The sequence below is a fragment of the Myodes glareolus genome, chromosome 1 (genome assembly GCF_982192425.1).
Source record: "Myodes glareolus chromosome 1, mMyoGla1.1, whole genome shotgun sequence".
NCBI classification, from domain to species: Eukaryota; Metazoa; Chordata; class Mammalia; order Rodentia; family Cricetidae; genus Myodes; species Myodes glareolus.
The window spans coordinates 130,385,844-130,412,461 of NC_142026.1; the positions used below are offsets into that span (position 1 = coordinate 130,385,844).

At 40.2% G+C, this 26,618-nt stretch overlaps 1 protein-coding gene across 2 annotated transcripts in view; it reads left to right on the plus strand.

Annotated features, from left to right (window-relative positions):
* Positions 1-21,421: 21,421 nt before the first annotated feature.
* The window catches only part of Oprm1 (opioid receptor mu 1), a 57,052-nt gene continuing 51,855 nt past the window's right edge, over positions 21,422-26,618 (plus strand). The window contains exon 1 of one of the 2 annotated variants that reach the window (XM_048420046.3): positions 21,422-21,910. In XM_048420046.3, the coding sequence (XP_048276003.1) occupies positions 21,627-21,910 (284 nt within the window). In that variant the 5' untranslated portion in view covers positions 21,422-21,626. The remainder of the gene's footprint in view (positions 21,911-26,618) is intronic. The other variant, XM_048420054.3, reaches the window with a different exon arrangement.

Genomic DNA, 26,618 nt, shown 5'->3' on the forward strand with positions numbered 1-26,618 from the left:
GATGACTCAACCTTTCTAATAACTGGAGCAACACTGCTACTATCAAGTGAGTCATTCATTATTGGACTGTAAATTATAAATTTAAAATCTTCAATACCACTTTCACTGCTACTGCACAGGCTAAGGAATCTTTTTCTTAAGGACACAAATGAAGAGAGAATTATTGGATTTTTTTAGTATTTATGGGTTGGGACCAATTCAGTTATTGCAGAATTGAATATTTACAACATCTTCTTCAACAAAGACCAAGAATGGGCTAAATAATCAATGTGACAATCTAGGATACCTTTGGTCTGGCTTTTGTTATTCTCTCTTAATTTCATATATAATGTATTTGTATCATACCTCCACACATCTTTTGTCCTCCTCTACCTCCAAAAAGAATCCTCTTCTTTCCTCCTATTTTCATGTCTTCTCCCTACCCCCATCTATGTGTGTGTGTGTGTGTGTGTGTGTATGTGTGCCCCACTGCATTTACTTAGGATTGTCTCTCTATATGAGCATAGGTGGGAGGGTATTGACTTAAGCAAGGGCAACTTATCAGTGGCTACAGCACTGAAAAATGTGACTCCCCTCCCTCAGCAACCATTAACTGCCTATAGCTCCTCACGGGAGGGCGTGGCCTGTTTTACCCATGATGGAAGATTGAGGGGCCCACACTTATGCTGGTCTCCTGCAGGTAGCACTGCTGCTATGATTCATGGATACAACACTCTTATATTTAGAAGACAGTTTTCCCAAGACTTCCTTCCCATCCATTGGGAATGGCTCTGTATGCATTTTGTCCCCCTTTTCTGCAATATTCTGTGAGCCCTGTGGTGGGGGGCGGAGGATGGTATGATAGATGTCACTTTTAGGTCTGAGCACTCAACTTGTTCTCAGCACACTAACCAATTACGGGTCTTTGCAAAAACCACTGTCTACTACAAACAGATGCATCTCTGACCAAAGCTGAGAGCAGTTCTTTTCCATGGGTATAATCATCAATATTTAGAGGGCAGTTTAACATAGTGTCTATTTACTAAAACAATAATAGATTCCTCTAGGGCATGAACTTTAACCAGGTTTAATGTACCCTGTACAAATTTCTCATGTGGAATTTGCTTAAACAACAGTCAGAAAGTGGTTGGGTACCCCACAACAATTATGCCACTATTGTGGGAGTAGGCACACCATGACTATCATATTGATATTGTAGTTAACAGGATTCATAGCTGAATGAGAACTTTTAATGACCTCTCTCTCCAGCCCCTTTTAATATTATGAAAGTTAGTGCACCTTGAGGAGGCTTCCAGCTCAGTGTCAAGTGTGTAGTGTTCTCAGCAACCGTATTTTACCATCTAGATCTGCTGGGTGATTGAGAGTAACGGCCATCACCTACAATCTCAGATTTTTCAGAAGTTGACAAATGTAAAATATTCTCAAATATGTAAAGTCACAGAAATAATTACCTTTCTAATTGCTTTTAAGCTGCAAAGTTACATAATAGAAGTAATTAAAAAATATTAGTTCTCAGGAAGGGGCAGTCATTACATGGATAAGCTTTATTCTGGGTGGTAAGTGGGTACCCGTGTTCTTTCACAAAGAGCTACTGGGAAATTTTAAAACAAAAAGAAAGATTTTCAGTCCCCACTTTGGGCAGAACACTGGCTTTCATAATGATAGGGACCCAAGAGAGGTAGACCCCAAAATGAATTACACAGGAATGAAGAATCCCCAGCTGGGAAAGCTCAATGGGTCACCATGATCTGGGCACAGGATCAGAAACATCCCATTGGCCAGGGCCACTTCCTGACAAGGCTTCCAGAAAAAGAGTGTTTTTCTCCAAGGCTGACACAGAGAGCCAAGAGAGTCTGCCAAGGGCTTCTTCATCTCTCCCCAGCTAGACCCAACTATTTATTTTAATCACAATTTAAAAGGCAATTGGAATTACTTTCTTTTTTGCTATGAAGACAAAGCTATCAAAGGTCCATGGCTTCACCTGCCTTCTGCAAACCCCTTTGAGGACCGCTCAGACACTGAAAGCCTCACTGCTGTTCCTGTGTTCAGAGAGTCCTGCATCTTTCTCACTCCTCTCTGTCCTGTACCTCAGTCTTCTTGCATGTGAGACAAGACACGGATGGGAAAGAAGTATTCGCCACATGTTTTAGAGCTGTTTCGGATATCACCTCTCCAAAGGGTTAGTGGCAAACTGTCTGATGTTCCAGAACCCTGGAGTCCAGCCTGGAGTCTCAGAAACAAAAGTTGAATTTTTGAAATAATTCCTCAGTTATTAATTATATTTCAGTTAATTAAAAACACCCCAGGCTAGGGATACATTTTGGTGGAACAGCACTTCCCTAGTATTTATTTATACACTTATAAATGTAAGTAAAAGTGCTCTAAAAATTAGTGGAGGCAGCATCTCTGGCAGTTTGGGCCACTATGACGAAATATTGCAAGCCCTTAGGAGTGAGTTGCTTACACAACAGTGGCTTGTTTCTCACAGTAGGGTTACCTGTCAGATGTTAGCAAGATCAGAGTCTGTGCATGTCCTCTGCAGGTGGTTTTCTTCTTCCACATCTTGAGATAGAAGACGAGAGAGAGAGAGAGAGAGAGAGAGAGAGAGAGAGAGAGAGAGAGAGAGAGAGAGAGAAAGAGAGAGAGAGAGAGAGAGAGAGAGAGAGAGATCTTCCCTTCTTACAGGTGTAATAAGTCAATCATGACAATTACAAGCTCAGAGTCTAATTATGTACCAGAGGCCCCACTTCATAATAATATACCAATGAAGTAAAAGGTTTCACATATGATTGGGACTCACAGGGGCCCTACCGCTTACTAATGGTCTATTGTCAATGAACAGATTCTGGGAGAGGGTTAGGCATAATATTCACTTGTAAAGTCATGATGAACTAGCTAAAATTTTCTGATTAGTTCCAAACTCAGTGTCACACAGATGACCCTAAGCTGCATGAGATAGTGAACAAAGCAAAATCAGGAAATAGGAGAAAGAGTTTTGGAAGGTGTTGGGGTTAGTAGGGGTGGGAGAGTTAAGTGGGTGGAAAATGACCTGAATACACAGTTAATACGTTATGAGATTGTGAAAGAATAAAGTGTGTTAATAAAGAAGCATGTGAATGGAGACATTGCCTCAACAGCATATGAGCTGGCTCTCCCTGCCCTTGATGATACAGACCCTGAGCACTAAAGACAGTTTTCAAATCGAGGTTAGCAGAGAGCCCCAGAAATGTTTTTTAATTCAGACAACAATTAAGAGATAACAATACTAATGAAGTGATATATAACAGGACCCACAAGATGTGACTCTGGAACTTTAAAACTGTGGCATGTGACATTCTAAGGAGACTTTCATTTGGATCATTTATATGCTGATATCTGTAGGGGAGAGAAGAGATTGTGAAGTTCTCAAAGCAATGTCAGTTATATGTCCCAAATGATTAAGTCGGGTTGGCAGAACTTAGAAACAATCTGTGGTTTCATTCATCCAGAAAATGCTTATAGAAAACCAATTTTATAGCAGATAAAATTCCCTACCTTCATGAAGTGAATGTTAAGAGGTAGACAGCAGTGCACACAAAAGTAAGTTTTAATTTGTTAGATGGTGATATATATATTAAATAAAGTGTAGAATACATGCTAATAATGAGTCCTTCATTGTCAACACAAAAGCTGATGCGTTCAGCAATAGATGCTGATCATACATGTGTCTGTAACCTGTCCAGTGTAGACTTTGTCTAAGTTTGGCAGAATGAAGCTGATCTCAGCTAAGGTAATGAGACACCTGTGCTTGACTGACATATTTCTCAATCTTGTGCAGCCTTGCCTGACCTTTAGGGCCTTAGGAAATATTAAGAGAGCATGTGGAAACAGCCAAGCCTCTTGAGCCCTCAATTTGTATCCAGAACACTGTTGTGTCCCATTCTTTGTACTGTCCAATGAACACAAATGTATATTGACTTCAGCACCACTATGACAAAGTACGTGCCCTAATCAGCCTGAAGGAGAGGTCTATCTAGGCTCACGGCTTCATACTATCATTGTTTGGTTCTGGGAGGTGGGCAGAATGTCAAGACAGAAGGAGCATGTGGGAAAGGCATTCAGCTCCTCACATCATAGAACACAGGCGTCAGAGGAAGTAGAAGAGTCACTGAGTGCTAGGTGTAACCTTGAAATGCATGTCTCAGGTGACGTGCTTTCTCCAACTCCTAAACTCTCCAGAAACTTCCAAAGGAGTACCACCAGGTGGGGACCAACACATGAGCCTGTGGGAGAGCATGTTCACCAATAGCAATGCTATTACTGATACCAGAGGCAAAAGAGCAGGCAGGTGATACTATCCACTAGGGGAGAGACCTGAAGAAGCATGTAAGAAGAATTAGGGTCAAGATGCATCTACCATGATATGGATGCTACTTTAAAAAGTGGTGATCAATTGAGTGGTGAAATTTGACCCAATTGGTCCGTATCAAAAAGGTAAAATATCTGATAGGATTACTCCAGGTGCAAGCCCGTGAGGTAATGGGTGGTAATGAGAGGAAACAGCAGAACATGAATGAGATCCCGGAGCTCTATGGACAGGGTAAGAGGAGGGGCGCAAATCTTACAGGCTTTTGTAAGTTATAAAAGTATTTCTATTTTACTTTAAGAAGTCATTTAGGGGTCATGGGGAGAAAGGTAACTACTGGGTGTTTAAGGGGCTTCTCACCATGAACAAATGCCGGTGGGTTAGTAGAGGCCACAGAAAATGCAGTGAGATATGCAGAGAAATACAAGCTTACAGTCAATAAGAGGAACGAGAAAACTACACATGGAATTACATGTGCACTATATATAAACTATATCTGTTTCCCCCTTATAATAAACTCAATAACTTTCTAGGTAGGGAGGTATATAACCTGCTTAGTCTGAACTGCAAAAAAAAAAAGTAAGCTAAGACTTCACGGTATGCTGTTGCCACATGTGTGAGTGCCAAGCACACTGCATATAGCTTCACTTAGCTGCGTTTATATGCTTCTCTAAGGGATGGTGTGGCATTTATAACCTTAAAGTGATACAATTAGATATTTTCTGTAATACGATATATGCAACCCCAAAGAAAATAAGATTTAAATTCTCTCCAAAAAATCTGTCATACCTTATTTATGTTCAGAAGTTGTTGACCAACATATAATGGACTCCATAGTTTTTTTGGTGTATGTGTGTATGTGTGTGTATGCTTTCATTTGGTAAAAATTTGGTGGGTTTTGTTTTGTTATGTTTCTTTGTAAGTGTGGTTTTATTTTGTTTTCTTGGTTTGTGTGTGTTATAATTGTACTGGGTTTTTGATTTTTGAGAAAGAAAAAGTTGGGTGGGTAGAGGAAGGAGAGGATCTAGAATGATGTGGAGGAGAAGAAAAATATGATCAAAATATTTTTAAAAATGTTTTAAATAATAAATGCATGATATAATTTAAAAATACAATCATTAAATCTATCTGTCATAAATAAGAATTGAAAAAGTCACAAATTATGTAATATTAACATATAAAAAGCGAAGTCATAATTGTATATATATATTTAACTGAATATAATATATGGCAAAAAGGAAGTTGACTTGGAAATTAATAAATACAATAATTAATATGGTAAGAACAGTAAGTGTCTGAACTAATTTTCAATAAGAATGTCTAAACTTGGAAAAAAATCTTAACTCAACCCAAATGAAGGAAATGCTTATCAGGTACAGGTACTTATTAAAACCAGTATTCTGAATAGATAGTTCTCCCTGAAGTAGTGTGCGTATTTAATTAGATAACACTAAGTCCTTTAGGCATTCTTTTTGAAAACTAGAAAAGATAACTGATTCACTTGAAGAAACACAAATATTGAAAAAGGTGGGAAAGTGCCTTGAAGTCCCAGGAATTATTAAATGGGAGAAAAGTCTCACAATAATATGGAATTTGTTGCATACAAACTAGATGGATTACTGGAATAAATGGGAAATTCAAAAATCAATTTTATTTCATATCAATAATTTACAAAATCTCAGGGGTGAAAACTCAAGTTTCTTAGTAAGTGATATAGCAACAACTTGATGATCTAGTGGGAAAATATAAAAGCAGCATGTGCCTTTCACCAGACAGGAGAATAGCCTCCCAAAGTATCGAGATTATTCTAAAGAGTCCATGCTGTGGTACTGAAAGTTAGCATAGATAATTTCTTTTGTCATCACTGCTGTTTGGGGTAATTGTTCCCAAAATATCTGTGTATTCAAGGCATGGTCACCAGGTGGTACTATTGGAAGATGGAGGCTTTCAATAGGTGGGGCTTTATGGGACACACCTAAGTGGTTGGGCATATATCCTCTCAAGGATTAGGAACTGTTGCCTATTCTGCCTCTGTCTCCCCCCTTCACCCCCTCTTCCTCTCTCTCCTCTATTTTCCTGTTAGTGAGTATATCAGTTTCTTTTTCTGTTGTTGTGTTAAAATACCCCAAACAAAAGCACCTTGGGATGGACATTGGTCCAGGACATAAACCAGGGAATGGTGCTACATATGTTCAGGGTGGGTCTATTCATCTCAACTGACATAACAAGAAAATCCCCAGCGAGCATGTCCAGAGGCTTGCTTCTAGGTGAGTGCAGACTCTGCTGAACTGACAAGCAGTATTAAACACCACATGAGGTGAGTCCGATTCCCTTCCCCCACAATGTGTTCTCTCATCAGATTGGAACTGCTAATAACATCAGGTATTTTGTTATAATAATGCAAGGTTAATGTGATTTGAAGGTAGGAAAATCTGCCTTCTGTAATCATGTTTGGAGGTAAGAATGTGGAAAAGAATGAACATAAACATATAACATAAAATGATTTTGTATGGCAGATTGAGAAAACAAAGTGGTAATATCTTTAAATATAAAGAGTTTATAAAATAAAAAATAAAAGGACATCTCTGTTTTTAAGTGTGGTAGAACACTGACCTGAGAAAACTGAGCAGAAATTAAAAGTCAGAAGTTTCTTTGGAAAGCTAGGAAATACAAAACAATTAAAATTCCACCAAAATACCATTTCCTACTTAATTGGCAAACCCTCTGAAAGGCTGAAACCATACTGTTAAATTAAGAAAATGGCAGTACCCAGACACATCTCTTCCAGAGTTTTATATATGATGTAGGAGGGTCTTCTTTCTATGTGTTGCTTTCATTGGTTAAATAAAGAGACTGCCTTGGCCTTTTGATAGGACAGCAGCTTAGATAGATAGAGTAGATGAAACAGAATGCTGGGAAGAAGGCAATGAGGCAGACGCCATGGCTCTCCTCTCTGAGGCGGACTTAGGTTAGACTCATCCCGGTAAACCACAGTCACATAGTGATATACAGATTATTAGAAATGGATTAATTAAGATGTGAGAGTTAGACAAAAAGAGTCTAGATGTAATGGGCTAGGCAGTGTTCAAATGAATACAGTTTCCAGTTTCTGTGTAATTATTTCGGGTAAAGCTAGCCCAAATATATATATATATATATAGTGTGTGTGTGTGTGTGTGTGTGTGTGTGTGTAAAATTTTCCCCAGAAGTAACTCTAGGAATCCCTGTGAAAGACACACTGGCTAGCACACAGGGCACACAGGGCTGCAGCTTACACTATTGACTATTGGATGCAGTAACAAAAGCCTAAGAACAGCTCAAACTCCATGAACAAAGCAGCCCACATCCTCACAGAGCAGGTGGTTGTGTCTACTGGAGAGCATCAGTGGCGTCTTACACACCTCATGTACACTCACAAGTATCTAGGTAGCAGAATCTACCAACCCAGAAAAAAGGCACAAAAAAGGAAAAAGGACTAACAGTGCATATTGTGTAAAACAGGAAGAGCGAAAGGGACACTCTACATATCTGCCAAGGACTTTTGAAACACACAGAACAAAAACAAAATTTGAAGAACAGTTGCCTTTAATTGAAAGTGCAGGAGGAAAAGACGCTGGGTAAAGAAGCACTTACCATCTTTAGATCGTATTTTACTGTGGTTATACTTGACTCCGACAATAATTTAAGCTGTTGATGCAATATAATCCAATAATTTTTAAAACTGCAGGAGAAGAATTTCCATTGAACATGTTCTCAAGTCCACAATTTCTGGTATAGTAGTATAGCATTAAGATGCTTCCTGAAGTTAGCGATAGCAGAAATGTCAGAATGTGTGAAATCATAATACATGGGAACTGTTTTCACTATGTCAGGTGTTTTGGTACTCAGCAGAAAGAGACTGAGTCAAGGGGAGCCTGGAACTGGAAATTAGGTTGCTAGTCAAACAAGCAAAAAATACGCTTACTTATAAGCATGAAATTCCAGCAGTTAGTAATCATGTCCAGAAATAAAAAATTACTCCTTTAATGGCCCTGATCTCTTTTACAACATCAAATGCAGACACACCAGAATGTCACCTAATTTGGTTTCCTACTCAGCTATCAATCTGGTTTGGACACAAAATTGACTCATTTTCCTTGCTAGTATTTTACACTTTTTACTATCTGATATTATCTTCTCTCTCCTCTCCTCCCTCCCCTCCCCTCTTTTCCTCTCTCCTCTCTGTCCCTTTTCTATTCTCCCTAGATCCAAATGAGAAGCAGAAGGAGGGAAAACGTGAGCAAGATAGACAGGACCAGAGGGAAACTTCATCTGATGATGGTTGGCGATACAAATGGAGACCCACATTGGAGCACCGGACTGAGCCCCCCAAGGTCCAAATGAGGAGCAGAAGGAGGGAGAACATGAAAAGGGAAATCAGGACTGCAAGGGGTGCATTCACCCACTGATACAAGGGGACTGATCGAATGAAAGCTCACCAAGGCCAGCTGGACTGGGACTGAACAAGCACGTGATTCAACCAGATTCTCTGAATGTGGCTGACATGGGGGCTGACTGAGAAGCCATTAACAATGGCACTGGGTCTTGTTTCGTCTGCATGGACTGACTTTTTTGGATCCTAGTCTGTTTGGATGCTCACCTTCCTAGGCCTGGAGGGAGGGGGGAGGAACTTGAACTTCCCACAGGGCAGAAAACCCTGACTGCTCTTTGGACTGGAGAGGGAGGAGGAGAGGGAGTGGGGGGGAGAGGGAGTGGGAGGAATGGGAGGGTACGGGGAGGAGGGGAGGAAGTGGAAATTTTTATAAACAAACAAATAAAAAATAATAAAAAAAGAAGAAGAAGAAAAAAGCCACAATAAAGCCGGTCATTTTTTTTTTCTTGGTTACTACTTCCACTGAGTGCCTGGCACTAATATCTAACACATGATTGATGCCAAATAAGCATTTAAAATAAATGAAAATATAAAGGTTATCTACTTCTCATAGCCAAAGCCTTTCCTGGGAAATAAAGCATTCATAGCATATCAGGTCAAGTCTATAACCCAGGGGTCAGGACAAACAGCATTTAGCCTAGACTTTTGATGGCATTGAGTCTGGGGGTGCCTGTGTGGTGGTAGACAGTGGCTAAAGTAGTGTGCTAGGAAGACCTTTGTGACCCCTTCTCATAACTCCTAGTCATTCGCCTGGGTAGACAAGTAATCCACTCACATTTCTCCATATATGTGCACGCACAGTGTCTGGGAAACAGTCCCAAGGAAGAGTGCCTTTCGTATGTGTAAATTGCCAGAAGCAACTAAGGAAAGGCTTCTTAAGAAGTCACAGTAGCTTCCCGTGTCTGTCTTCCTCACATGCACCTCCTGCTGCTGTCCACTCAGGGGACGTGTCAAAGTCATCTTTCAGATTATTTATAATTCAACCTTTGAATCACAAAGAATAGTATTGAAATAACATATACTAAAGCAACCTACTAAATCAGGCCATTTATATAAAGAGAATGTGTTATTTCATAACTGAGGCACCTCATCTTCTACCCATATACTCAGTAAAAGGCACCAGGCTGTCTACTATGGAACATAGCAACCTTTTCCTCGACAGTTTACCTGACTACAGAATTATCAAGTCTTCTGATTTTTGCCAGACATTTCAGCACTGACACACTAGCATAAATACAGAAATGTTTTCCCTATGAAGAAAGTACACCCATATTCAAAGCCCTTTCTCATTCCACACTGTACCCTAATCCTTCCTTCTGTCTATTTTCTTAATAAAAGTGTGGAGATTCAAACCTGATTCCACTTCCAGTAAATAATAAAATACACTAAATACGTATAGGCTGATTCAGGAGAGATCACTGAACATTCTCTTTCAGTAAAATGTCATTTTCTCATCTAGGAGTGAAGGTTCAGCTGTCTAAACTGTTGTATGTGTGAATGAAGGACACACTTTCTGTTTGTGTATCTCTGGAAAGACAAATCCTATTCTACACATCTGTGATGGGGCTGTTTCTCAAAACACCTCAGCCCTTTCTCCCATCCATTGTTCTTCTCTTTCTGAACACAAAAGTCTCTCTTACAATGTGTCTTTCCTAGGTAACAATTCACCCTGGAATATCACCATCCTCTGTGTTCCTGATTATAGATCCTCTGTAATGCAGAACCCTCTGGGGCTTTTCTGAGCTCAGCTGTCTGTTTGTGTGTTTAAAAGTGACTCCAAAGTGTTCCATGCTTGTATTTATAGAATTGGGGAGGTTAGATGAAGGAGGATTCCCTTGGGAGTGTGAGAACAGCCTGGGATATAAGGCAAATCTTTCCTCAAATAGAGAGAGATAGAGAGAGAGAAGAAAGAGCACTGATCTGCTCTTAACATATTTGGCTGCAAGTAAGAAGGTGTTTTCTAATGTATTACATGTATACTGACACAACAAATTAAATTTTTCTCTTAAAATGAGAGCTACATATCCTAATATATGGATGCCTAAAGTAAAGTAGTCTATCAGAGCAATCATTTTGCACCACTATATATTTCTAGAAATACATTTTTCTTCAAAACTAGCCTTTAAATTGTCTTTAAGATTATTGCCATCAAACACTTTAAAACTAAATATATTTTTTAGATTTCAAGATGAACAGTGTCTGAGCATAATATGCAAACTTGGCCTGAAGGAGTTCCTTATAATTACAGAAAATCAACTCTCTACTGTCAAGACTAATAAATATTTTCCCAGCTGTAGTTCAGTTATTGTCATGCCAATAGTGACAAGCAGGTACGTCTCCACTTTAGAGCCGCTAAAAGCACTGTAGGATATTCTCAGTATTTCTGTGGCCTCTGTTTAGGGAATGCTTGATATCTTGCATTCAGTTCATACTTTCCCCTTTTTGGTGCTCTGCCCTCTGTATAAATTTCATCCAAGAAAAAGTCATCTTAACAATTGTAAGCTTGTTCTTTGCTCTTAATGTACTTAAGTTGATTAAGGAAATAAAGAAAAGGCAAGCTTTCTGGGGACATGGGGGTTTAGAACATTTTTTTGTTAAGCTCAGAAAAAAATACATAAAAGATTCTAAAAAGATCTGTATCTGTCTTTCCAAGAATTTAAATTTCAGATATTCAAGTATTATTTAGGACAAGTTTGGTTGTGTACCTTCAATCCAATGTCTTAGTATTTGGCTAGAAAGGAAGACAATGTGTAACCGTATGCTTTTAAAGAGGGGAACACATAATATTAGCCAAATAAATGTCACTCCCTCCCCAACAAATTCATTTACAACAAAATAAAACAAACAAACAAAATAGCTCATGGATACTCCCAAGATTTCTAAAGTATAGAGGGTTGGGTGAGAGGGGTTTTGTTTGTGTAATGTCTTCACTAAAGAAGAAACATTTTATAGAACTCAGAATGATCCAGAATGAAAATAGAGCATTAAAATAGATTTACTAATTTCATTGTTCCTAGAAGAAAGGGCTCTAGACGGACAGTAAGACCAAGTTTTATTGGAATAGTTCTCTACTTGTATAGCTATAGCTGAAACTGAAATATGTAGCCCACCCAGTAAGAAGCAGGTATCTTAGCCACTGGGAAACTGTCCATTAATTCTAGGGTTGTCAAGTTTGTTCTGTCTTTGCATCACCAAGAAGAAAAAGTAGTAAAAGTTTCTATGACACTTTAATACTATAAAAAGTTCTAAGAAGGAATTTTTATTTCTTTAAATAATATTTCAAATAGACTCTCTTAATGTTAACAATCATTGACAGTCAGGCAATTTCGAATTTTACTATAAAGGGAAAAAAATGACACAAGAGCATCAAACTCCGAGATTCTTGTGTGTGTGTGCGTGTGCACGTGTGTGTGTGTGTGTGTGTGTGTGTGTGTGTGTGTGTGTGTGTGATCACCCATTGAGATTGTCTCCCTTTCTGTGGCAGTTGCAGAGATCACCAAGGATTTGCTCCATCACCCCCATGCTAGCCCACACTGTCTGCAGAGATGATACTCCACAGTCAACAGTCAATTCTTAAATATCTATTATGTGATAGCAAAGAAAATGAGCAAAACACCAAGAAACGAGGGAGCATAGCAAACATTAGTCACCAACTGTGTGTTAGCACCTCAGTATTCGTGTGAGCCAACTGCTAGAGTCTCACATTTGTCCTGGTTTGTGTTTTGTCAACTTGACACAAGCAAGAGTCATATGGGAGGAGGAACTCTCTAGTGAGATAAAATGTCTCCATAAAATTGGCCGGTAGACAAATCTGCTGAACATTTTCTTGATTGATTGATAGATAGATAGATAGATAGATAGATAGATAGATAGATAGATAGATAGATAGATGTGAGAAGACCCAGTCTTCTGTAGATAATGCCACCCCTTAGCAGGTGACCCTGTGTTATATAAATATCGTTTTAAAAAGTATGCTGAGCAAGCCATGAGGAGCAAGACAGTAAGCAACACTTCTCTACAGCCTCTATTTCAGTTCCTGCCTTGAGTTCCTGCCCGCCTTCCCTTTGTGATAGAGTATATAACCTGACAATTGGAAGCAGAGATAAACTCTCTTTCCTCCCCAGGCTGCCCATGACCATGGTGTTTTTACCACAGCAATAGAAAGCTAACTTCCACAACACTCAAAAGACTAAAGTGAAAACAGTAAGCAGTAGAGGTGCAGTTCTGGGGGTGGTCCTGAAGATTTCAGGATGTCAGCTCTGCCCCCCAAGTTATGGAGGCATAAGGAATAAGGTCAGCAGCAACATAGTCACCTATCTGCTTCCTAAATCTCATTTGAGTGACATTATATAGGGTGAGTGTCTAGAGCAGAAGATAGATTGGTGTCATAAAAGGTTGAACTAGGAAAATGATACCAACAACAGTAGTACATTTATAATACCTAAGTCAATGATCTGGTAATTAAATATTGGAAAGAAAAGGGAGTGGGAATAGCCTATGGTATTGCTTAGTAAATATTGATGTCATGCTTAAATATGCTAGCAATTCTTACAAGTGGTTTGTTAATCCAAAACCATTTACTATTTGTAAAAGATCTATGGGGTAGACATATTAGGAGGTAAATTCTATGAATGTTTAAAACAACAGACCATCAGAAAAGTATGCTACTTATCCTGTTCAAACATATTTCTACCATGAAAAGAAACTCAGAGTGTGTGCCCTTACCTGCTACAAAGTACCAAAGATGGAGAAAGGACACAAGGATGGTGGTGCCATTAAGAAAATGATGCTGAGCCCAGAAGATGAGGATAGTTGACACATTGTATCTCCAGTGAACATGTTCACCAACCAATCTGATACGTGCAAGAATCTTACTCTCTCAGGTAAAAGACAGAGCTGGAGATGTAAATTGAGTTCCTTCCCACATCCACAAAAGAATAGACAAGCATGATTTGAGATTGCTATAAAGGGCATACTGAGAAGAGAAATGGAAGGAATGTCGAAAATGCCTCATGTGTGATACACGCAAAGGAAAAAATAAACCTTAGAATAAAAAAAAGCAGAGTTGGAAAATTGTAAATATAATAAATGAAAAGGGAGAAGGAGAAGGAGAAAAGCGGGGAGAAAGAATAAGAAGAGAGCTAAAGATTGAAATGCCTGTAGGTTTTGCCTTATTAAAGTCCCTAATTGGCCTCTGAGACAAAAAAAGTCTTGATATTAACATGTGAAAGAATGAATAGGGTTGTGAGAAAACAGAGAGACAGTAGGTAGGACTTGGCTTAGAAACAGAAACCTAAGTAAATAGCCAGTTTTCAAAAGCGGGGCAGCCTTGTGGTATCCAAGGCAAAGTTACAAGGTCTTATGTGCATAGGAGCTTGTGTGATGCCTTGAAAGCAGAGTTAAATGCAAGAGGAAATGCTGTCCCCATTAATGTCCTTGTAATCTGCAGAGAATGAAAGTTTAGAAAGAGGAGATGGGGAGGAAGAACAGACAAGAGGGGAACCCTAAGGAATAGAGGCATAAGAATTCAGGTTAAAGCCAGGCAGTGGTGGTGCACACCTTTAATCCTAGTACTTGGGAATAGACAGGCTGTGAGTTCAAGGTCAGTCTGCTCTACAGAATTAGTTCCCGGACAGCCAGACCTGTTATAAAGAGAAACACTGTTGACAAAAGAAAAAAGAAAGAAAGAAAGAGGAAGGGAGAGAGGGAGAGAGGAAGGGAAGGAGGGAGGGAGGGAGGGAGAGAGGGAGAGAGGGAGAGAAGGAGAGAGGAAGAGAGGGAGAGAGGGAAAAAAATTATTGTGAATGGAAGAATGTCATCCAAGGCTGTGGGGTACAGGAGCTAGTGCTCAGGGAGAGAAACCTGGGTGCTGCTTAGCAGGGGCACCCGTGGATTTCTGCTCTGTGAATAGACAGAAAATAAAAACAGAGAAGCACTTTTATGATGGTGTAAATCAGTAAGCATGAAGGTGTGGTTTATGAACTCTGGAGGTCTCTAAGAGTCGTGAAATCAACAAGATAAAAAATTATTTTAACAATTCTACAAAGGCATGTGGTTTTCACTAGATTAAGTCGGAGATGATATGGAAAGCATGGTTGATCAAACAGCCAGTCCGGGAAATCCACTCTGTGCTGTTACTCACTGTTGAAACCCTGAAGACTCACATTCACTGGGTAATTAAAAAAAAAAAAGCACTCCCCCACCCCCCGCAGTTATTGACCCTCATTCCACAGATCACATCTCTGCACTTGGACAAGTTGTGAGCTGTGGGAGTCGCTCCACGCCACGGGGTCAGCATCACCACCCACCTCCCATGAGTTCTATATTGTCCTAGGAGTTGAACACAAGACGCACACAACACAGATAGAGAGTTCGAGTCATCCTCAAGAAGAGAATGCCCAATTTATTCAGCCTAATCTGGGGTTGATATACCCTTTTGCTCCAGTAAAGAAAAACTCCTCCCACCCAGAGGGGGCTGGGGAAACTGGCGCCTGTGAGAGCTTCTCCACAGGAAGGTGGTCGAGGGTGCAAGGCAGTGTCAGACAGGTTAGATGGACCTTAGCGCCTGTGCTCTTCCAGGCAGGTTGAGAAATTACCATTTTAAAGTGATATAGATCTCTAGGCTATTATACCAGGCTAGAGCAGAAGCAAGCAGGGAACTTAGCAGGAAGCTTAGTTGGTTAGCGTAAACATTTCTTGCATCCTGTGCTTTGGCCTCGAGGAGCAGGGAAGACAGGGCCTCACAGTGAGCCTATATATTAACCACACCACACTGCACAAAGATTCTTCTCTGAGGAGGTCTGGAAGCTGTCCTGCATAGAGCTACATTTTTAGAAAGCAGTTTGATACTATGTCTATTAACAAAGTAACAATAGTAGGTTCACCCCTGGAGCCCGTGAGCTCTACAGCTGAGTTCTTGGCCAGATTTGCAAGACAGGAACGACTTTCTTCCTGAGGATAGGACCTTAAATCTAGTCCAAATGTGCTTCTTACCTCTCTAACATCCATGCTACGTACCCCGTCAGACTGGTCAGTAGTGTAGCTGTCAGGAGTCACTGGGAAAGACTGGTGATCACTCTTCTCCCAACGGTGACCTGCACAGCGCCTTCTGTGCTGTGAAAGCCAGTCCAGAAGAGAGGAAGCACCAAAACAGTATCTGCCTGATTTTTTTTCCACATCCTTTGACCAAAATGGGTGGTGTCTTCTGCAAAGACGGTCTTTTCAATGAGTCCTGGCGGGCAACCAAGAGTAAGAACAATAGTTTGTCTTGTCTGGGAGTCGCTTATCCCCTCCGCACCAAGAACTGCAAGGGAAATGGTATCAATGAATTAATAAAAGTTAAGTTTATAGAATTTCAACCATTGAAGGCAGATGAGAGGGCTGAGCAAGTAGAAGCATTTGCCGTACAATCGTGAGGCCCTAAGTTCAAATCCTTAGAACCCACATAAAAATCTGTGTGGGGCTGTGGGAGTACTGCTTTGTAGTTGATTCTTACTCTTTTATCTTACACAAGAGCAACCAATTAACAGGAAGCATAAAGAATGTGAGTCTCAAGAAAATGGACAGTAGCTTCACCCAGCACTGTGGAGCTCGGGTATAGAAGGATTGCTGGGACTTTTTAGCTCCAGCATAGCTTCAGAGTCTGTGAAAAACTATCTCAGGAGAATAAAGCAGAGAGCTCTAAGAGAGAACACTCAACATCCTCCTCTGGCCTCTGCATAATCACACTTGTATCATGTGTGCACAGACTACCTATATATGCATTACAGACACACAAATACACACAGAGATCCTGAACTTTGACATCCTGTGTGAAAACAGGAAATATACATAGAACACTTCGCCCACCACAAGCCACAGAGGATTGCCACTCACAAGAAAAAGTACTTGTGTGGCTGTCACAGCTGGAGGAGGAACCATGTACATTTTTTCCCATGGGACACTATTTTTATTTGAAGAAGGACTGAAAGCTAGATGTCTACACTGACTCAGAATCATATGTTGGGTCAATATTCGATTTAAAATGGAGAAGGTGAGTCTCTCACCTCCAGTATGACTGAAAGCATTGATTATCAAAGAGGAAATTGGAAATTAAAAAAAGAGAGAGAGAGCTTGACAGTATCATAATATTGAGACTTCCTCCTTCACAGCCTGTAGTGGTATTAACAAGCATGTATGGATAGCATGTATAGCAGGCATTCAGGAAGTGATAAGATGCCATGAACTGATAGCCCCAAATGACCTTGAGGCAATGTCACAAAGTCGTGATTAAATAGACTACTCACTCACAATAGGGGAGCAGCTGATGAATCTGTAAGTACCTCGAGATCTAAGAAGCATTGGTGTGTCTTCAATTCTCATAACCCAACTTCCCTTTAAGACAGGAAGACATGGTACTAACTGAGTGTAGTAATAAGGAATGGCGGGCTGCATTTCCGTCAGGATCCTGGCTCCGACACGACTAGCTTTACCCGAAATAATTATATGGAAACTGTATTCTTTTAATGACTGTTTGACCATTATATCTAGCCTCTTATTGGCTAACTCTCACATATTGATTTAACCCATTTTTAATAATCTGTATATCATCATGAGGTCATGGCTTACCAAAGGAGAAAAGTCACAATTCTAAAGATTGCTAAAATGTACTCCTCTTTCTAATCACATAGCTGAGTAAATGCAAACATTCTTCAGTTTCCCTTGTAAATTTCAACCACCCATGATGTGTCTGATTGAGACAGAATCATCCATGTATGAGAACCTACCTACTATCTACTTCAGAACCATACAGTTAAGGAATGGCTCAGCCATGGTGCCACTCTTTCAACTAATTTTATTTTTTTTTTTGACTTAAAAAAATGGGGGAAGATATTCCTTAAAATAAACAAAATTACTTATTTTTCTGTGTAATATTTGTATTGTTAACTTTACTAAGTTGATAAAGAAATGTGGTTTTCTAAATTTCTCGGTTTCAACTTCTAATGTGATGAATTATAATAAAGACAACCTACTAAGTACTTTGCAGTTACTGCAACCAAGTACCTAGTAAGATGCAAATTGTAAGGAAGGTGTTTATTATGACTCAGAGTGGTAGAGGATACAGTGGTACATGACAGGGAAGGCATGGTAGTCGGGAGTGAAGCAGTTGCTCACATAGCAACTTCAACAAAGTATCAGTGCATAAACACAAAATGGAACTGGGCTACAAAATCTCAGGGACTACCCCTCCACCCACCAGTGACCCATTTCCTTCAGCAAAGCTTCGCCTGCTACAGGGTCTACAATACCAACAGCAGAGGACCAAGTGTTGTAACACCTGAGCCGGTGTGGTATATTTTACATTCAAGCCACAATGTCTGCATAAACAGAAGCTTCCTGAGTTCTCAATAACTTTTAAGTGAAACTGATAAAGAGTAACTAACCACTGTCAAGAATAAAGTGATAAGAGACTGAAAATTAAAACCCAAGTCTTTTTTAAAACTGAGCTTCCAGATGCAAAGAAAGGCATGCAAACCTATGAATTAATTATTTAAGCTAGTTGTTTATAATAATTATTTGAAAGGTTGACAGTCAAGCTGTTGTTCGAACATTCAGGCTTTTAAAAAGATAAAACTCATAAGGATGAGTTTGTGCCATTAAAGATTATATAATACCTCCAAGAATTCTTCTTGACAATGAACTTGAAGACAAAGGGCATGCTCTTTTAAATACATGTAATCTTGGAACACTGCTTTGTAGCTGATTCTCATTCTTTATTTTACACAAGAGGAACCAATTAACAGGAAGCATAAAGCATGTAAGTCTCAATAAAATAGACAGTAGAGTCTGGATTTGGGGTTACTTTATAAATTTAAAGTTCAGGGATTTTACTGACTGTACTTCAAGTATCCTCTTAGGTTTACCACATGGAAATTGGTGAAGAGTTTTTATTTTTAATTTAACTTTTTATTTTGTAAACTCTAAATCAAGGAATCTTACTCCGTTTAATTGAAGGATCATGTAGTATTCCAATAGTCTAAAATAATATTGTATCAGACTCAACTGCCTTCTTCTTCGCTGTGTACATGAGAATGTCAGTAGTAAAATGCAGCAACAAAACACATCGCACACTCTCTTGATGAAGCCCAGTATGCCCTTGCTTTTCTGAGTTTCTAGCCACTGTAATTAGTCCATATATTATACCTATGATTCTGGCTTTTATTAACAGCTGTTAATCATGTGTTCTTTAGTCACCATTCTCAAAAATTCTCAAGACTCAACTATGAAAATGAGTGAGCGTTGATGGCTATCATACGATTACCTAAAGCCAATAGACATTGAAATCCAAGAAAGAGGAGCAACTTTTAGCTCATTGTTGTATCTATCCACATGATGACAAAATGCATTTCTGTGAAGCAGACAATTTCAAACAAAGTGTTTTCTAATATGAGTTTTATTGTATAAATTAAATCTAGACCACTAGGTAATAAATTGTTCTTGATTCAAATAAAAAAACCAAGATTCAGCAAGAAACATCAGTGAAAAGGTAAATATTCCCACAGACAACATACTATGGCTCTTGGAAATTAAAAGTCTCGTGGGTAATCCAGCAATATAAAATATTTAGTATATCAGTTTGCTGAGTCATTTTTGGATAGTCTGCCTCTGCTTATGGGAGATTTAAGCTTCCCTGAAGACCTTTAGATCGTTCTGGAAGGAAATGAGCAATTATGGAGAAAACTAATGAATAACAGAAGTTGAACTAGGGGTTCTCTCATAGTCTATTTAGTGGTATGAAATGATTTCCATATAACTTTTCAATAAACCTATCAAGGCTAATCTAAAATTTGTATTTAGAAAATTTTTGTCTGCATTTTCTCAAAATAAATATTGAATGAATAACACATACAAAAAATAAGTAGGAAGATAGATAGATAGACAGACAGACAGATAGATGCAGACATGAAATGGTGTTCAGAAAATATTGCATCGGTAGTAGTCGAAGGATGATAATTACTCTCTGTGAAGCACGAGAATCAGAAATAGAAGGGAAATATTGATCTTAGATGAGAACATATGGTTGAATAAAGTTCAGGTTCTTACTCCTAGAAGAAAATTATGACTCAATAAGGTAAAGCAACATATTCAGACTCACACTACTGGAGACGACAGGACTATATCACAGAACCATCTGACAGCAAAGGCAGCAAAACTTTCCATGTGCTGACCTGTCTTTCCCATGAAGGGAGTGAGGATGATTCTGTGAATTCACAGGAAACTGGTGAATGAGTTCCACACAGATTTCAGGTCAACCACATGAATCTACACATTTATTCCTAGAAGAATGTAGTATCTGCAGGTATTTGAGCATCCACTGGGAAACCTTATCTATACTACTTCTGAAATTATACCATTTAATGGAAAAGTGTAAAAATAATGCTGAACATTGTCCACAAGTCTATGATTAATAGTTTAGCTGTGAGTTATCTGCTTTCAAGATGAGGTCAAAAAATAAAATTGGAATTACATGTTCCTTATAGGAAGAGTCTATAAGAATACAGTTAAACTTTCCATTAATTTCAATGTTGATAATTAAAAACTCTGGCTATGCACAACCATATGTGTACACAGGGATGAAAAGAAGAAAACACACTACCGTTCAATTTAAACATGTATTCCTTCAGAAACACCTGCACCTGTGAGCTTGGACATAAGATCAAAAACTTTAAGTGAATCCTTGTTCCTCCAGGGTCTTGTTTGCTTAAAGGAGCCACATGGCTGTTTTTGAAATCTCTACAATAGGAAGAATAAAATGGTAAAAATTTCTGTTTGGTTCGGTAGCCTGCTCCCAGGAAGCAGGCTATGTGACTATGGAGGAAGCGTAACACTAAAGCATAAATCTTTCTAAGCAGATCCATGAGAGTGAAGCTAGGAGAGGCGGTGTACTCATGAGTAGATTTGACTGGGTATCACCCCTCCTCCCTCATTTCTGTAACATGTTCTCATGTGCCTCTGCTTCACTGAAACAAATTCAGCTGCAAATAGGCCATCTGATGCATGATAAATTGAAGGAATTTATCAATTTATCAACAAGAAACAGGCTTGCTTCACCAAGTTTCTCTTTATCAATAAGAGACCATTGTTGCTTTAAATAGCTTTGCAGGGTTGAAAATTTGAGAAACTGGCATGTATGGGATATGGGAATCTAAGTACAGAACAGCATTAGTTGGTCTCCATCCCAAATAATTGCATTGGGGAGTTGAATGGGAAGAGCACTGGGGTCTAGGGGGTCGTTGAGATTATAACAGATCAGTGACTTTTCTGGCTGCTTAGAAAAGGAAAAGAAAGTGTTGGAAAAATAGGCAATGAACCCCCTACCTTAAGCATCCTCGTTGCAAAGAAACTTTCCTGCCTCTCTTCTTACCATTCTCTGTGATGTCCCTGTTTCTGCCCCTTCCTACCCCACTTTCCACTCGTTTTGCTCGGAAGCGCATGAAGACAGGGGAGACTGACTCTCAGAGTTGCTTTGCGCAAAATCCACCCCTTCTCTCTCCTCCCTCCTCTCCAGCCTCTGGATTCCTCACAGCGCGCTCCCTCCTTTCCACACAGTGAACAGTGCTTTGGGATGCTAAGGACAGGGCTCCCTGTGCTTCAAAGGTGGGAGGGGGACGCAAGTAGAGGAGACTATCAGACGCTCAGCCGTTCCCTTCTGGCTGACGCTCTTCTCCGGTTCCGCCAGGGCTGGTCTGTGTAAGAAACTGACGGAGCTGAGGCAGCTGGGAGAGGAAGAGGCTGGGGATCCTGAAACCCAAAAAGTCTTGGTGCTCTCAGTTACTGCCCGCATCGAGTCCGCAGCAGGTCTTCAGCACCATGGACAGCCGCATCGGCTCTGGGAACACCAGCGACTGTTCTGACCCCTTGGCTCCAGGGAGTTGCTCCCCAGCACCTGCCTCCTGGCTCAACTCGTCCCATGTAGATGGCAACCAATCCGACCTATGTGGTCTGAACCGCACCGGGCTTGGCGGGAGCGACAGCCGGTGTTCTTCGTCTGGCAGTCCTTCTATGGTCACAGCCATCACCATTATGGCCCTCTACTCTATCGTGTGCGTAGTGGGCCTCTTTGGAAACTTCCTGGTCATGTATGTGATTGTCAGGTAAGGAATGCCCTGAGCGCTGAGATCCACCGGGGGTGTGTGGGAAGGAGACAAAGTCTGTGAGTGACAGAAGAAAAGCAAACAGGGTGCCAAGAAGGGGTGACTTGAATAGAGCACTTGCTGTTTGTGTGTGAAATTTTACTTTTCTGGGTTTTTCTCACTCCCTTGATAAAGCAGTGTTCAAAATTCCAAAACCAAGAAGTTCTTTTGGGTAAAGCTTTTAGATATTGTCTGGGGGAGGGGGCGCTCCATCTTAGATCCCCCTCTTATCTAAGTTAAGAGGGTCTTAGAGTCAATCATCCCTCTGCATGAGTTATAAGAACAGTGAACTGTGGGAAAAAAATCTGGTTAGCTTTCCCTAAGTGAAAGGCAGAGGCTTCTCAGTAGGTTAAAGAGATGAACGAACTTACTAACTTTCTTAGACCTGCTGGTTTAGGCTGGACCACAGCCCCACCCATTCTCTGGTGTTCAGGGAGTCCTTATCTGACTCTTCTTCCATCCTGAGGCTGCCCCAGCCCAAGTGGAGGGAGTTTTCCTGGCAGCTTTTCAGGGCAGGGTGGCTTGGATATAGCAAGCATGCTGTTGTGATGTTTAGCCTAGTTTGCACTTTCTCCCTGTAGATCTGCTCAGGGAGTCCTGAGTGGCATCTGGAATTGTTGGGTAGCTCAGAGCATCTACAGGGCACAACCATTTTTTCATGACTTGCAAACCTGGGAGTCAATCAGTGATAATAAAAGCAGCAACATTATGTATTCCTGGCAATTGTTCAGGATGGTCTGGTGAGGAAAGTGTCTCAATCTTACTTCGAAAGAGTTTGAGGTCTGCTTTCTGTTGTTTGGGGTGTTCTAGATGAATTCTGCAAAGACTGAGCAAGGTCTCGGTACTGAGAGTGATGCTGGGTGTGTTGGTATTGAGTTACATGCTTGAATCCTGCCTGTGAATGTGGGATACTCATCTATCCACTTTTGCTAAAGTAGATGGATATCCCAGTACTTTAAAATGGCTCCTGATTTGAGTCTTTCTTATGTGGCATCATAAGCATGGCATTTTCATGTTTAGTTACAACATTTGCTTTACCTCCTCAACACACATGTCACAGGCTTCAACAGAGCGCTCAAGTCATTGAAGTATCATTTCCCTCATTATGTTCCCAAGGTACTGCAAATTGCTTGTCTGATTTCTTTAATTAATGATTGTTTAAAGTAAAACTGATTTCTCTGATCTTTGGGTAAGGAATATGTCTCTGAGAAAAGAGCACCATCTATTGAGAGGAAGGCTAATAGCAGAAGGAAAAAATACAGGAAGGAAATCAATACGAGAATTTATGCTTTAAAACATTTACGTTCTGTAATTCAGAACAGAGATTTGAATGAGAGATTAAAACTCAGTCTCATCCCACAGTTAAGGATGTAATTTAAAGATGACTTTCAGTAAGGAAAATATGTTGCTCATTGTTCCTAGAGGGAAAAAAGAATCACAGTGTCATAAAATGAAAGAGCTGAATGGGCTGGGGGTTATCTATGCTAGAACAGTGAACCAATACAAAGAAAATCAATTATTTACCCAAGAAAAGATATTCATTAGTTCAACACCCATGGATATCACTTAGCTTATGCAATTTTCTGTTTATCAGGATAGAAATTGATTATTGGAGTTAATTCTGATGTTAGATCAACAGACAAAGCTTGGTTTACAGTAGTAATACTGAAATGATAAAATTCCCCCAATTTATGGGTGGGCACTTGGGTTTAAAAAGCATGAAACAATTGCCGAACCATTCAAGAGTCCTTTCTCCTTATTAGCCCACAGAGTCTTCGTCGTTTTTATTCCCTCTGGTTTCTATTTTCTATAAAGAGAGCCAATATCACAGGAACTAGTTGAGACTGACAGTATGGTCTTTTCGCAGTGCTGAAGAGGTTGCTGGCTGGGTGGATTCCTTTCAAAGGCTTCGCCTTGCCCTCGTTCACTTGGAGACACATGGTGACACTGTCTTTCACTGAGAACACGGCATTATGCTTTCTTCTCTGTACAGAAAGTTCTGACAAAAGCAGTTCCATTTGAAAGGTCAACCCAAACACCCACCTGTGGCAGAACAGGGGCTTAATTCCATCGGCAGATAACCTTCCGGGAATAAGAACGTGAAACAGAAAAATAGGCAGTTCGGTGACAGATGAGGTTCTAGAGAAGCATATGTGGGTTGAAGAGACTGTGCCTAGGTAGCTGAACATATTCAATTGGACGTCTGGAGGTTGTATTGCCCCACCTAATCTCAGGGACTTTGTCACTCTGTTACAAAAGGCAAGTACAGTCCAGGAAGGAACGAGAGCAGCTCACTAACATCTACCTGCTTGAAGCACCAAATGTGACTGAGTAGCCGAATAGCTACAACTGCCAGAGAGATGAATGTAGCATCTTCGGGAATAGCTGAGGCTATTGGGTGAATCATAAATAACAATAACAAAAACAGCAACAAAAACAATTGTAGCCCCGAAGATAGGATTAATTTCTCTTTTCTCAGGACCATCCTCCTTATCGCTTCCACAACACCTTGAATGAGCAAACCTTAAGTAGGATTCTCAGAAAGTTCCGTTCTAAAGAATGTAAGAAATAAAAGAGGGCTCTGTTCTAGATCAAAGATGTGAAATACAAACATGACTTCATAGAAATATCATAGGTAACATCACCTAGGAAGACTTTTGGTTTTAAAATGGGGGAAACTGCTTTATTTATACAAACACACACACATATGTGCACGCACACACACACACAATTTTCTCCAAAGCAAAATCAGTATTGTAGATTGATACCAGCAATCCACAGCTTAAATATACACAGAGATGATGTGCATATATGTGTATAAATACACACAGAGATGTGCATAAATACACACAGCCCCATCAGCTTTGACTTGAGACCAGAATGTGACTGTCACCATGGGAATAAAAAAGTAAAAAGAAATGAGTATGGTGGCTCTCATCATTCATCATGGTACACTCTGCAAAGTCTCCATGACTACCATAGTGTTGCTGTAGACCTCTGGTTGAAAAACGTCAGCCAACAAATCAATACATAAACCTACTCCACATATGTTTCTCTTGAAGGATGTCCTGTTGAATACATATCTCAGACAAATTTCCACTGAACTCACAGCCCATCATGCATGTGTGAAGTTATGTTTACACAGAGCCTAACATATAAACTTCCTCTATAAGGCACTTAACAGTTTCCCCGTGTTTGGGATTCTAGACAGCATTTTATCACCGTACACAAGGACATTTTAAAGAGCAAAGTTTCTGTAGCCAGTGATGACTAGAAAAGTCTCAGGGACTAAACTGACACCTCTGTCTAGTGCTTCCCACTTCCTGATCAGAGAAGCAATTCACAGGGGAGCGGGGAACAAAGAATTAAAATAGGGAGGAAATCCCCTTACAGAGCAAACGTAAGCCCCGAAGAGAAAGTGAAGACTTCTTAGGAGAATGTAGCAGCACCAGGCACTTTGGACCACTTGGCCTTATAGACAAACATTTATAGAAGGGAGGGTTATTCATGAAATAAGGTGAGGAATTCCAGGAAAGAGGTAGGGTTTTCCTGGAATAGGGTTTAATATACTTTTCTCTCCTTAAATAGAGCTTAGGGTGTGTCATCACATCAGATGCATGATGGGAACATCCAGTTCTGGAAGGCTAGCAATAAGGTACCGTACTGGAAATAGATAGAACAGTTGAGGGGGGAGGACTTGGCCAGTTGTGTTGGTCCCAGTCAGTTTGGAAAGTCTTGGTTTGAACAATCGCAACATACTCAGCTGTATCACACAGCTCTGTGGTTGCTGCCTCCGGTCACCATGTAGTTTGCCTCTCTTTTCCCTATTCCTAGCTAGCCTACTTCAGAATCATAAACAAAACCTACAAAGAAACAAATGAGGCAAAGCCTAGCCTTCAGAAGGGACACTGGCTCACAATGTGAGAGCCCAGAGACAGAACAACACTTCCCTTGGAGTCACCTGGGAGTCTGAAAACAGGGCTCTTCAAGTAATCCACAGTTCTCTACAAACCCACACAAGCTCTCAAATGGATACAAAAGCCCACAAGTACATTTTGTAAGGCCAAATAATGTCTGTTAGGTCTCCTCTACAGCTTCCTTCTGGAATAGGGATTGACAGCAGACTTAGTAATCTTCCAGGAAATAGTGTCAACTCTTGGCATCCAGAGGGGATTTGGCCCGAGGACTCCTGTAAATACCGAGTCCAAGCCTTCATGTTAAATGGTCCATTATTTGCCTTCAACTTTGATTTCTAAAAATCATATCTTGATGACTTATAATCTTAATATAATGGAAATGCTGTGCAAATTGAGGGCATACTGCCCTTTTCAGGGAATAACAAGAGAAGAAGCCTGTGCAGGCTGGGGACAGTACAAAATCTTCCAAATACTTTTGAAGGGCAGTTGCTTAAGTCTACAGATGCAGGATGCTCTGACTCAAATAAGAAAACCAAGAAGTTCAGCGGTGCATTACACACAGCAGCAAGTTCACCACACACAGATGAGTCCCATGCTGTGCCCATACATTACCATCCAATAGAATCTTGCGAAAACAAGGTGAATACCCACAGTTCCCTCATCACTTCATCACCAGACACCAAGGCGCACCACACACACTCATAAACAGACATGGCATATTTTATTTTGTATAGGGAGTAAAACTGTCAAAA